Raw genomic sequence first — 14296 nt, 5'->3', positions numbered from 1 at the left:
ACAGTTCTAGCAGCTCAAAACTGGGCATCCATAAGGTGCTGTGGGTCATCATCAGCAGCAGAACTGCATTCCACTTCAATATGTAACCTTATGGCCCGGCATATCCCTCATTCCAACACAACCATCAAGCCAGGGGACCAACACTGGTTCAATGAGGAGTGTAGGATAGCATGCCAGGAGCAGCATATCTAAAAATGAGGTGCCCAATCTGGTGAAACTACAACACTGGCTACAAGCATGCTAAACAGCAGAAACAGCATGCGATAGAGCTAAATGATCCCATAACCAATAGATGAGTCAAAGCTCTGCAGTCCTGCCATATCCAGTTGTGAATGGCGAAGGACAACTAAACAACTAAGTGGAGGAGGAGGTTCCACAACATCCCCATCCTCAAGGATGGCAGAGCCCAGCACATGAGTGCAAAGCACAAGGCTGAAGCATTTGCAACCATCTTCAGCCAGAGTGCTGAGTGGATGACCCATCTTCTTGAGGTCCCCAGCGATAACAGATTCGATTCACTCCACATGACATTAAGAACAGGTGAGTGCAATGGACACAGCAAAGGCTATGGGTACTGACAACATCCCAGCTGTGCTCCAGAACTGGCTACACCCCTAGCCAAGCTGTTCCAGTACAGCTACAAAACTAGCATATACTCAACAATATGTAAAATTGCCCAGGTATATGCTGCCCACAAAAAGCAGGACAAACCCAATCCAGTCAGTCACCGCCCTATCAGTCTAGTGTCAATCATCAGCAAAGGTGATGGAAGGTGTCACTGACAATGTGATCAAGTAGCACTTACTCACTGACGTTCACCTCGAGTTCTGCCAAGATTACCCGGCTCTGACCTCAGTACAGCCTTGATCCAAACATGAACAAAAAAGCTGAATTTTAGAGGTAAAGTAAGAGTGACTACCCTTGACATCAAGGCAGCATTTGACCGAGTATGATATCAAGGAGCCCTAGTAAATCTGAAGTGAATGGGAATCAGGGGAAACTCTCTACTGGCTGGAGTCATACCTCGCACAAAGGAAGATGGGTGTGGCTGCTGAAGGCCAATCATCTCAGTCCCAGGACATCGCTGCAGGATTTCCTGAGAGCAGTGTCCGAGGCCAAAGCATCTTCAGCTGCTTCTTCAATGACATTTCCTCCATCATAAGGTCAGAAGTGGGGATGCTCGCTGATGAGTGATAGTGCTGCGTTCCACTCTGTTCCATCCCGCAGCTTGCAAATGGGAATTAGATAGGCACCTGAAGAGAAAACATTTGCAGGGCTATGGAGAAAAGGTTGGGGAGTGGGACTAGCTGATTTGCTCTTGCAGAGAGTGGCACGGACACAGAAGGCCATATGGTCTCCTTCTATACTACAACTATTCTAGGATTCACAATGCCTGATACTGAAGCGGTCCATGCTGCATGCGGCAGGACCTGGACAACATTCAGGCTTGGGCTGATACGTGGCAAGTAACATTCGCACAACACAAGTGCCAGGCAATGACCATCTCCAATGAGAGAATCTAACCGTCTCCCCATGACATTCAATAGCATTAGCATCGCTGAATCCCCCATCAACTTCCTGGGGTTTACCATTGACCAGAAACTGAAATACTGTGGCTATAAGAGAAGGCCAGAGGCTAGGAATTCTGTGGCAAGTAATTCACCTCCTGACTTCCCTGCCCACAACCAACAAGGCACAAATCAGGAGTGTGATGGAATACTGTCCACTTGCCTGGATGAGTGCTGCTCCAACACCACTCAAGAAGCTTGACACCATCCAAGACAAAGCACCCCACTTGATTGGCATTCCACCCAGCACCCTAAACATTAACTTCCTCCGCCAGTGGTGCACAGCAGCAGCAGTGTATAGCATTTATAAGATGTACTGCAGCAACTCGCTAAGGCTCCTTCGGCAGCACCTGCCGAACCCATGACCTCTACCAGCTAGAAGAAAAGGGCAGAAGACACATGGGAACACCACCACCTGCAAGATCCCCTCCAAATCTCACACCACCATGACTAGGAACTATATCACCGTTCCTTCACTGTCAATGGGTCAAAATGTTGGAATGCCCTCCCTAAGAGCACTGTTGGTGCATCTGCAAAATTGGAGCGCAACTGTTTAAAGTGGTGGCCAACTACCACCTTCTCAAGGGCAATTAGAGATGGGCAGCAAATGCTGGCCTTGCCAGTGATTCCTACATCCCATGAAGGAATAAAAAAAAAAACTTGGCTTGTTTATCCCTTGAGTTTAGAAGGTTGTGACGTGACCCAACTGAAGTCTTTAAAATGATAAAAAGATTTGATAGTTCTTCTCCATCTGAAGTGGGTGAATCCAGAATAAGGGATCATAATCTTCAAATTAGAACTAGGCCATTTAGTAGTGAAATCAAAAAGCATTTTTCATACAAAAGGCATTGGAAAATTGAAATTCCCTCCCACAAAAGACAGAGTTACTTGAAAATTTCAAGACCAGAAACGTTAAGATTTTTTTGAGGTAAGGGCTTCAGTTTCAAGGGATATGGAGCAAAAGTGGATATAGGTATGAGGGAAAAGGTGCTGGACAAACTGATGGGACTAAAGGCAGGCAAGTTGCCAGGACCTGATGGCCTGCATCCAGGGGTTTTAAAAGAAATGGCTGCAGAGATAGTGGAGGCATTGGTCATAATATACCAAAACTCATTGGATTCCGGTAGGGTACCAGCAGATTGGAAAACCGCTAATGTGACACCCCTATTCAAGAAAGGAGGGAGACAGAAAGCAGGAAAGTATAGACCAGTTAGTTTAACATCTGTCATTGGGAAAATGCTAGAGTCCATTATTAAGGAAGAAATAGCAGGACATTTAGAAAAACATAATGCAATCAAACAGAGCCAACATGGTTTTATTAAAGGGAAATCATGTTTGACAAACTTGTTAAGAGTTTTTTGTGGATATAACAAGCAGAGTGGATAAAGAGGAACTGGTAGATGCAGTGTATTTGGATTTTCAGAAGACGTTTGATAAGGTGCCACATAAAAGGCATTGCACAAAATAGGAGCTCATGGTACTGGGGTAACGCGTTGGCGTGGATTGAGGATTGGCTAACACACAGAAGGCAGAGAGTCGGGATCAATGGGTCCTTTTTCAGATTGGAAAGCCAGAACTAGTGGGGTACCACAAGGATCGGTCTTAGGGCCTCAACTATTACTATCTATATTAATGACTTGGAGGAAGGGACAGAGTGTAGTATATCCAAATTTGCTGATGATACAAAAATAGGTGGGAAGGCATGTTGTGAAAAAGACACAAAGAATCTGCAAGGGGATTATAGATATGTTAAGCGAGTGGGCAAAAACTTGGCAGATGGAGTTCAATGTGGGAAAGTGTGAGGTCATCCACTTTGGTAGGAAGAATAAAAAGGCAGATTATTATTTAGATGGAGAAAGACTACAAAATACTGCAGTACAGAGGGATCTGGGTGTTCTTGTGCATGAAACACAAAATGTTAGCATGCGGGTGCAGCAAGTAATTAAGAAGGCAAATGGAATTTTGGCCTTTATTGCTAGGGGGTTAGAGTTTAAAAATAGGGAAGTCTTGTTACAACTGTACAGGGTGTTGGTGAGGCCACACCTGGAGTATTGCATACAGTTTTGGTCCCTGTATTTAAGGAAGGATATACTAGCATTGGAGGCAGTTCAGAAAAGGTTCACTAGGCTGATTCCTGGGATGAAGGGGTTGTCTTATCAAGAACGGCTAAACAGGTTAGGCCTTTATTCATTGGAGTTTAGAACAATAAGAGGTGATCTTATTGAAATATATAAGATTCTAAGGGGGCTCGACAGGGTAGATGTTGAGAATATGTTTCCACTGGTGGGGGAATCTCGAACTAGGGGACATAGTTACAGAATAAGGGGGCACACATTTAACATTGAGATGCGAAGGAATTTCTTCTCTCAGACAGTGGTGAATCTCTGGAATTCTCTGCCTCAGAGAGTTGTGGAGGCTAGGTCACTAAATGTATTTGAGGAGGTAGATAGATTTTTGAATCTCGGGGAGTCGAGGGTTATGCGGAGCAGGCCTGAAAGAGTTGAGGCCTGGGACAGATCAGCCATGATCTTATTGAATGGTGGGGCAGGTTTGAGGGGCTGAATGGCCTAATCCTGCTCCTATTTCTTATGTTCTTATGCTCTAAGTAGTTGAGGTACAGATCAGCTATGATTTAACTGAATGGTGGAACAGGCTCAAGAGGTTAAATGGCCTGCTCCTGTTCTTATGTGCATAAGACATCATATTTTGTGGAGATAACACATTAACATTCTAATTACTGGGCTATTCTTCTTTAGAACATTTGTGTTTGAAGAGAAATTCAAACCCACCCTGCACAGCTAGCAAATTAACCCTTACTTTGTTCCCAAGTGCACTGGAATCACAGCAGCAAAGAATATTAAATCTTTTTTTAATCCAATTCATTTTACTGCATGTGTAAATAAGATAAATTATGAAAAATTGCAAAACACTTTTACTATTCCACTTGTCTCTCCGATCGCAATGCACAATTTTATCATTCGTCAGCAAATAGATCACTTGTGGATTATAAAACAAATCCCAGGGCTCTTCGTAATGTATCTAACTCATTATCCAGTAAAACCCACGAACAATTCCTGATGCACATAATGAAAAATCTATCATAAAATCTAAAAAGTAAGCTAGTAACCCACAGTACCCAGTATTTTGAACAAAAACTACTTTTTAGTCCAATAATGTAGAATGTCAGTATCTTCTAATGATACCTTTACACATACAAAAGCCATGTATACAAGTTACGTCAAGTTTATTTCCAAACAAGGACCAATGTTTAATTATGGAGTCAATGATTTCTGAGCTGATCATTTCTGATAAGCTTGACTTCAAACAGAGAAGCAGAGAGTTAGATATAGCCAACTCCTTCAAGGAGCCACTATCTGGAAAACACTTCTGTGCTACATCTTGCAGACAAATATTCAGAGACTACATATTTGAATATAAATAGGCAAAAAGTCCATATTACTATATTTCTGCAATATCACATGTATATACATAGAACTTTCAACACTGAAACAGGCCATTTGGGCTAACTGGTTCATGCAAGTGTTTATGCTCCACGCAAGCCTCCTCCCACCCTCCTTCATCTCATCCCATCAATATATCCTCTATTCCTTCCGCCTTCATGTACTTACCTAGCTTCCCCTCCCATTTAAGGCTTTGTCTGTGGTGTGTTGCTGCTGTTTACTGAGTTGAGCATTTTGGACAAATGGCAGAGATACTAGGATTAGTTCCATGGAGCAGAATAAGAGAATATTTAATACAAGGTTTTAAAGTTATGAAATGTTTCCGATGCAGTAAGTGGAGAAAGACTATTTCCTCTGGTTGGGAAATCATCAATTGAAAATTGCTACTCAAAAAAAAAAAGAGAAGGGCTAGGAGAAATTTCTAGATACATAGCAAAATGTTGGAGCATGGATTGCTCTGACATAGGGAATGGTTATAGCAGTGATTATTACAGCATTTAAGGGAAAAATTGATAAATAGTTGAAGCAGAGGAAGATGCACAGTGATATGAAGATAAGAAGGTGGGCTCCAGAAAAGGAGTTGACACAGGCATGATGGACTGAATGGCCTCTGCGGTTCCATAACTACAACGTCACCATCTGTAGCAGCCCTCACGTGGCAGAACATCTCAGGATATTTAGCAAAATTAGAACTGTTATGTATATAAGTACTAAAAAAAATCTCGTCAATCACTTATAAATTTTGTGAATGCTGCTTCTGCATCAGTACAATCAATCTTTTCCAAGTTTGAAAAAAACTTATGGGTGCATCCTTTACATCAATGTGAAGCATGCTATTTTAAATTGGGCATTTCAACTGGCAAATGTACACTTAATTGGTTACAGACACTGTGCTACAATAATACTCCATATATGGGTAAACCCAAGCCTCTTTCAGGCAGCATAAATATACCTTGAGAGCGTAATAGAATGAGCCTAAAACTTCCCACCTTCTTCTCTCATAGGCCTATTTGTAAATATATATAATGCAACTGTACAAAATAATGTTTTTACTTATATGCACAAGAAGTATTAGTACATCCTAAACATATGGTAAACTGTACTGGGTTGTGAGGAAGAAACCACATGTAAGAAAAGCTTACTCTCCAATGTTATTGAGTGCAGATGTGAGTGCTTGCACTCGAAATACATTTAAATAACCTCTGAATAACTTTATTAAGTATCCAGGGGGCTCAAGGGACCATGTGAACACTTTGTAAAGCCAGAGTGCTACACTTATACTTCAGGTAATGTTAAACTCAAATAGTGAGACATTGCCTCCTGCAGTTAAGCAAGTTTAACATTGCAGTATAAATATAACCCAAGAACGCACACCATAATGAAATACACACCTTTAAGAGTTGCCACCTCTTTCCCTCAACTTTATTTTGTTGCCAATTGCCCATAAAGTCAGATTTCACCAGATTTCTTTTTAAAAATGGTAGAGTTCAATTTCAAAAAATAGCATTTGTGGATTTATTTCAACTAAATGGAATCACTTTACTTAGGATGCCTACAAGTTATAACAATTTCATATCCATGATTCATAGAGTTTTACAGCACAGAAACAGGCCCTGTGGCCCAACGCGCCTGCGCCGATCATCAAGCACACATCCAAACTAATCCCATTTCCCTGCACTTGGCCCGTAGCCTTGTATGTCATGGCTTTTCAAGTGCTCATCTAAATACTTCGTAATGTTGTGAGTGTTCCTGCCTCTACCACCCCTTCAGGCAGTGTGTTCCAGATTCCAACCACCACTGGGAGAAAAAATTCCTCCTCAACTCCCCTCTAAACTTCCTGTCCCTTAGCTTAAATCTATGTCCCCTGGTTATGGACACCTCCACTAAGGGAAAAAGTTTCTTCCCATCTATCCTATCAATGCCCCTCATAATTTTGTATACCTCAATCAGGCCCCCCTCAGCCTTCTCCGTTCCAAGGAAAACAATCCCAGCCTATCTAGTCTGTCTTCATAACTGAAATGCTCCAGCCCAGGCAACATCCTGGTGAATCTCCTCTGCACCCTCTCCATTGCAATCACATCCTTCCTATAGTGTGGTGACCAGAACTGTACACACTACTCCAACTGTGGCCTAACCAGCGTTTTATACAGCTCCATCATAACCTCCCTGCTCTTATATTCTATGCCTCGGCTAATAAAGGCAAGTATCATGTATGCCTTCCTAACCACCTTACTGTGCTGCTTTCAGTGATCTATGGACAAGCACCCCAATGTCCCTCGGTACTCCCTAGGGTCCTACCATCCATTGTATATTCCATTGCCTTGTTAGTCCTCCCAAAGTGCAACACCTCACACTTCTCAGGATTAAATTCCATTTGCCACTGCTCCGCCCATTTTACCAGCCCATCTATATCGTCCTGTAGTCTAAGGCTTTCCTCCTCACTATTTACGACACCACCAATTTTCATGTTGTCTGCGAACTTACTGATCATACCTCCTATATTCATGTCTAAATCATTAATGTACACTACAAACAGTAAGGGTCCCAGCACCGATCCCTGCGGTACCCCACTGGTCACAGGCCTCCATTCACAAAAACAACCTTCAACCATCACCCTCTGCCTCCTTGCACTAAGCTAATTTTGGATCCAATTTGCCAAATTACCTTGGATCCCATGGGCTTTTACTTCCTTAACCAATCTCCCATGCAGAACCTTATCAAAAGCCTTACTGAAGTCCATGTGGACTACATCAACTGCTTTACCCTCATCTACACCTCTAGTCACTAACTCAAAAAAAATCAAATTTGTTAGACACGATCTCCCCCTGACAAAGCCATGCTGACTATCCCTGATTAATCCCTGCCTCTCAGAATTTTTTCCAATAATTTTCCTACCACTCACCAGCCTGTAATTACCTGGTTTATCTCTGCTACCCTTCTTGAATAATAGTACCACAGTCACTGTTCTCCAATCCTCTGGTAACTCTCCTGTGGCCAGAGAGGATCTGAAAATTTGTGTCAGAGCCCCCACCATCTCCTCCCTTGCCTCACATAACAGCCTGATATACATCTCATCTGGGCCTGGGGATTTATTCACCTTTAAGCCCGCTAATACATCCTCCTTTTCAATGCTAATTTGATCAAGTACATCACAATCCCCCTCCCTGATCACTACACCTACATTGTCCTTCTCCATAGTGAACACAGATGAAAAGTAATCGTTCAAAACCCCACCTATGTCCTCCAGCTCCACACACAGATTGCCTCTTTGATCCCTAATGGGCCCTACTTTTTCCCTGGTTATCCTCTTGCCACTAACATACTTATAGAACGCCTCAGGATTTTCCTTTATCTTGTCCGCCAGTGATTTTTCATGCCCCCTCTTCGCTCTCCTAATTACTTTTTTTTTTTTAAGTACTCCCCTACACTTTCTATACTCCTCCAATGCCTCCGCTGTTTTCAGCGCTCTGAATCTGTCATACGCCTCCTTTTTTTTTTCCTGATCCAATCCTCTATATCCCTTGCCATCCAGGGTTCCCTGGACCTGTTGGTCCTACCCTTCACCTTTACAGGAACATGCTGCACCTGAACCCTCACAACTTCCCTTCTAAATGACTCCCACTGGTCTGATGTAGACTTTCCTATAAGCTGCTGCTCCCAGTTCACTTTGGCCAGATCTTGTTTTATCATATTGAAATCTGCCTTACCCCAATTCAGTACTCTTATTTCTGGTCCCTCTATGTTCTTTTCCATAACAACCTTAAATCTTACAGAGTTATGGTCACTATCCCCGAAATGCTCCCCCACTGCCACTTCTACCACTTGTCCGGCTTCATTCCCTAGGATTAAGTCCAGTACCGCCCCTCCTCTTGTAGGACTCTCCACGTGCTGGCTCAAAAAGCTCTCCTGAATGCACTTGAAGAATTCTACCCCCTTTAAGCTTTATGCACTAATACTATCCCCTCTAATATAGGGGAAGCTGAAATCCCCTACTATTATTACCCTATTATTTTTTCACCTCTCTGAGATTTGCCGACATATCAGCTCCTATACCACTGCCTGACTGTTTGGAGGCCTGTAGTACACTCCCAGCCAAGTAATAGCCCCCTTTTTGTTTTTAGGTTCTACCCATATGGCCTCATTAGAGGAACCTGCTAAGATATCATCCCTCCTTACAGCAGTAATTGTCTCTTTAATCAATAATGCAATTCAACGATAGTACATTCTTTGCCTTGTCAGTATTTATGGTCTATTAATAAGATCAGCTTTTTTTAATGGTAGTAAACACAGGAGACATACATAGAAACAGGTCATTGGGCCTAATCAATCCTGGTCAACATTTACACTCTGTGCGAGCAAACAGTGCTAATCATACTTACCCACTCAGTATCCCTATCCCTACAATCTTTTTCCTGCACCCATCTACCCAATCCAGTCTTGAATGCTGACATAGTTTCTACCTCAACTATCAACCCCGGAAGTGAATTCCACAACCTCTCAGAGTGAAGAAGTATCGCCTTCCCTCTACTCTAAATCTCTTACATTTCATCTCGTATCTATTGTCCCTCATTCTTGACCCAACTACTAGAAAGTATCTGCTTCTATCTACCCTGTCCCATCCTACACATATTATTTAGCATCGGATGCAGCATTTGGGTCTTGCTTACCAAATGCAGAATAGATTGGGAATGAGTTACAAGATAATTCATCCTCAAGTAATTCATAGCATCCAATTCCAAGATCTTTAACCTGCTTTGTATTAGTTATTTTACATCAGTATGGGGAGGTGGAGTGGTGGGGAGGGGGCAGATTAGAATGCGGTTATGCTTACTTGCAGTCATGTCAATTGCGGTCTTATCATTCATCATCTGTGGTGGATTGTGGGGGGAGAAAGGGGTAGGAGCTGGTCTCTTGGAATAAGCTCCAGACTGCTTGATGTTTCTCCAGTTTCAGACAGAGACTGAACATCACCTTTTTCAGATTGGGATATGTTCCACATGTGCTTCAGCAACACATTTGCAGTTGGGGGGAGGGGGGTGTTACGTAAGTTAGAACACACATATTTGCAACTAGTAGTGCAGTTCCTTTGTTGTAAGTTTTTGGAACAACTGGAAGAGAAATATGGTGCAAAAATGACATGGTAAAGGTGATATGGGTTTGCTAACATTCATTGTAAGGATAATCATCACAAGAAGGGTAAAATGAGTGTTTTTGCAGAATACTTACAAACAAAATAACAAAATTTACAGTATCCAAATATGTCATTTCCAAAATACTTCCCTTTGCTAGAAAGACTAACTAATTTGGTATTTAAAACATGAAAGATGCACATTTCAGTCTAAAAAATGGTATCTATAGCAATGATCCAAATTACATTTACAACATAAGCCAGGATTTTTCCCTTGGCGGATGGGAGCCGTCCACTGACTGAAAAGTCGGTGGCGAACCTGCTTCTGCCTGGTCTGGGGATCCAACCCGTATTTTGCGGTTCCCCGGCCTTTAATTGTTCTGAGGCGGGACTTCTACCCGCTTGAGGCACTGAGTCCCACCTAATGGAGCTGCCGGCCAATCGGCTCTTAGTTCCAGCATTGCCACTGGGAGCAGTGCCCACTGCTAGGACTGCAACGCAGCTTTGCGATGATGTTGTCGGGGAGCACAGAAAAAGAAGGCAAGTTTTTGTTGCCTCACTGGGGTCCGAACAATCACCCCCGGCGAGGCAAGAGTGGTCGATTGGGAGGTGTGTTCGGTGTTGGGGATGGTTGGGGCAGCGGGGGTGGCCCTCCGTCGGGCACAGGGTGCCCGATCATGCGGGGCCCCCTCCACACCCACCCAGTGGCTACTTAAGGGCCTTGATTGGCCTGGGGCAGGCAGGCCATTTATTGCTACCGCCCTGTGTAAAGTGGCAGCGGAGGCAGGAGCGGGTTGGGTTGGGAAGGGAAGGGCCCCACCACCCCCCCCCCCCAAACCAGAGCCTCCCACTCCATTTTACGCACCCCCACCCTCCAGTCACCTTCCCGCTCTTTTGGGGGGGAATGGGGTGTAAAATTCCGGCTATAGTATCAATTTTCAATGGTATAAATGCACACACTCATACATGGTGAAAATGTAAATGCATGAAAAAATGGAACAGATTATGTAATTAATTTCAAAAACAAATTCTAATGAGATTGTGAGGTAAAGTAGACCATGTCTTGGTAGTCCTTTTAAACACATAAATTTACAGAAGTGGAGAAATTTAGAGCCAATATTGCAGACTGCATTATTTATTGAAAGCAATATATGTGTTAAATTTGTACAAAAGGAATTTAGTGTAGTATATGTTTGGGCAACATTTACAAGCACAAGAACTATGGATCTGTAATGCATGTAAAAATAGAATCTACTATATATTTTCTTGAATCGGAGAATATTGACATAGACAAACACAAACATTAATTTCTGGATTATGACAGGTAACAAGGCTAGGAATGGCACTGCACTAAAGCACTGATCATTTTAAGTTCTGGAGAAAAATTGTGTGGCACGTTATAAAAAAAAACTTACCAGTTACTATGCCATAGTTGGGTGACTCCAGGACAGCTCCATAGAACTGAATGATGTTTCTGTGGCTGAGAACACTCAGAATTTCAGCCTAATTTGAAATCACAATATAGGTTATTCAAACAAAAATAAACTATGGTATTTTAACGCAAACAACTAAAATACAAAGAGGATATAATAATTTCATTGCAGTACTTTTGGGCCTTTAAAAGCTCCACATTTTAAAATTGTAAAATATTGGAGTTAAACGTGACATGACTGCTCCAAAAGCCCCAAACTATTGGCAGGAATTGAAAAAAAAAACAAAGTTGTTAAGAACATAAGAAATAGTAGAAGATGGCCATTTGGCCCTTCAAGCCTACTCTGCTATTAAACAAAATCATGGCTGATCTATTTATTTATTTATTTTTATTATTTTTTTAATTTTTTATTTAGAGATACAGCACTGAAACAGGCCCTTCGGCCCATCGAGCCTGTGCCGACCATCAACCACCCATTTATACTAATCCTACATTAATCCCATATTCCTACCACATCCCCACCTTCCCATACTAGGGGCAATTTATAATGGCCAATTTACCTATCAACCTGCAAGTCTTTGGCTGTGGGAGGAAACCGGAGCACCCGACGAAAACCCAATCATTCACAGGGAGAACTTGCAAACTCCACACAGGCAGTACCCAGAATCAAACCCGGGTCGCTGGAGCTGTGAGGCTGCAATGCTAACCACTGCGCCGCCCTTCTATCTACCACCTTAACTTCACCTACTGCACTATTCCCATATCCATTAATTCCCTCAGTATCCAAAAATCTATTGATCTCTGTTCTTGAATATAATTGGCTTCCACTGCTCTCTGGGGAGGAGAATTCAAAAGATTCACAACTCACTGAGTGAACAAATTTCTTCTTATCTCAGTCCTAAATGGCCGACCTCTTATCTAGATTCCCCAGCCAATGGAAACATCTTCTCAGCATCTACCATATCAAACCTCTTAAGAATTCTATATGTTTCAATTAGATCAACTAAACTCCAGGAAATATAGGCATAATCTACTCAATCTCTCCTCATAGACAATCTTCTCATTTTAGGAATAAGTCTAGTGAACCTTCATTGCATTTTCTCTAAGGCAAGTATATCCTGCCTTACGTAAGGAGAGCAAAACTGTACACAGTATTCCAGGAATGGTTTAAGTACGGCCCTATATAATTGTTCTAAGACTTCTTTATTCTTATATTCCAATACCTTTCTAATAAAGGCTAACATACCATTTGCTTTCCCAATTACTTGCTCTACCTGCATGATTACCTTTTGTGATTTGTGTACAAGAATACCCAGGTCCCTCTGAATACCAACATTTCCCAGCTAGAGGCATTTAAAAAATATTCTGATTTTCTATTTCTCCTACCAAAGTGAATAACTTCACACTTCCCCACATTATATTCCATCTGGCTGTTCTTGCCCACTCACTTAACCTGTCTATACAGCTTTACAGCTTCTTTGCATCCAAACAGCTTACTTTCCTACCTTTTGGTTCCATTAGTTTCGCCAATACTACTTCTTTACTAATATCAATTTAAGCTCCTCATTCTCACTAGACCCTTGGTTTCCACACTATTTCAGGAATTATTGTGTGTGTTTTCTACCATGGAGACAGAGGCAAAGTATTTGTTTAATGTCTCTGCCATTTCCTCATTCAACATTATAAGTTCTCCTGTCTCTGCCTCTATTGGACCCACGTTTACTTTTGCTAATAATCCTCAGGCTTACTCCTCTTTTTGGCAACACTTAATCTAATACCATCTTTAACTTCTCTAGTTAGTTACAGATGGACTACTTTTCTCATGGGTTTTTAATTCCTTAAGGGAGTGTATATTTCCTTCTGCTCTACCTGCTCCTTGTTTCTGTTTATCAGTTACTTTATTTTATTATTTAACTCATTATTTATAGGTCAGATTTAATTCAAAGAAAAGTTGGAACTCTTTACTATTAGTCTCCAATAAGTTAATTCTAATGTTATCTGCTAGATCTCATTAACTAAACACTAAACTCAATAATATGATAAATTATACACAGTGTTATGTTCAAATACTTTAAAGTCATTTTTCCCCATAATAAATTGTACTGGTAAGGATATCACAACCTTCAAACTGAAGTGGATCATTTAAGCTGAGTAAAATTGCTAACAGTTTGCTCTACAAAGTATTATAATTTATTTCAAGAATAAATATTTTGTTCTGGATATTTAATTTTAAAGAAATACGAGTCATTCTAAATGTTTGGTAACCAGATTTTCTTGGACTTTAAGAAGCTTTACAGCAAAGCTGTAGGAATGTGTGATAAGATTATCTATAGGATTCGAGAACTAATTTTCCTCTGACTCCATTCCTTCATTCATAAGAGCAAAGAACATTTACTACCAAACTTTGTCCTCCCCTCATACAAAATGACTCAATTCAACTGTAATACAAACAAAAAATTGCACACACTGAAAATCTCAAAACAAAAACAAAAAATGCCGCTTGCACAATCAGGCCACGTTGACTTCCTTGCAACAGGACAGGCTTGCTGTCAGAGAGAAGGCAATGTAAGCCCGTCCCAAGGGGCTGTGACTAAGCAATCTCACTGATTTGCAGAAGAGCAGAATGTAGGTGGTCCATAATGTGATTGAAGCTTTTATCAACATACTCGCCCAGCCTACAGAAGATGGTGAAGCACAGTGCCAAATA

General features: G+C 41.6%; 1 protein-coding gene across 3 annotated transcripts in view; it reads right to left on the bottom strand.

Annotated features, from left to right (window-relative positions):
- The window catches only part of LOC137372068 (mitogen-activated protein kinase kinase kinase 20-like), a 163964-nt gene that overhangs the window by 136532 nt on the left and 13136 nt on the right, over positions 1 to 14296 (bottom strand). For 2 of the 3 annotated variants that reach the window (XM_068035428.1, XM_068035430.1), the window contains exon 3: positions 11573 to 11660. In XM_068035428.1, the coding sequence (XP_067891529.1) occupies positions 11573 to 11660 (88 nt within the window). Of the gene's footprint in view, positions 1 to 5197; positions 5290 to 11572; positions 11661 to 14296 lie in introns of those variants that run through there. The other variant, XM_068035429.1, reaches the window with a different exon arrangement.

The sequence above is a fragment of the Heterodontus francisci genome, chromosome 7 (genome assembly GCF_036365525.1).
Source record: "Heterodontus francisci isolate sHetFra1 chromosome 7, sHetFra1.hap1, whole genome shotgun sequence".
Lineage (NCBI taxonomy): Eukaryota > Metazoa > Chordata > Chondrichthyes > Heterodontiformes > Heterodontidae > Heterodontus > Heterodontus francisci.
This window is presented reverse-complemented; position numbering and strand designations above follow the sequence as displayed.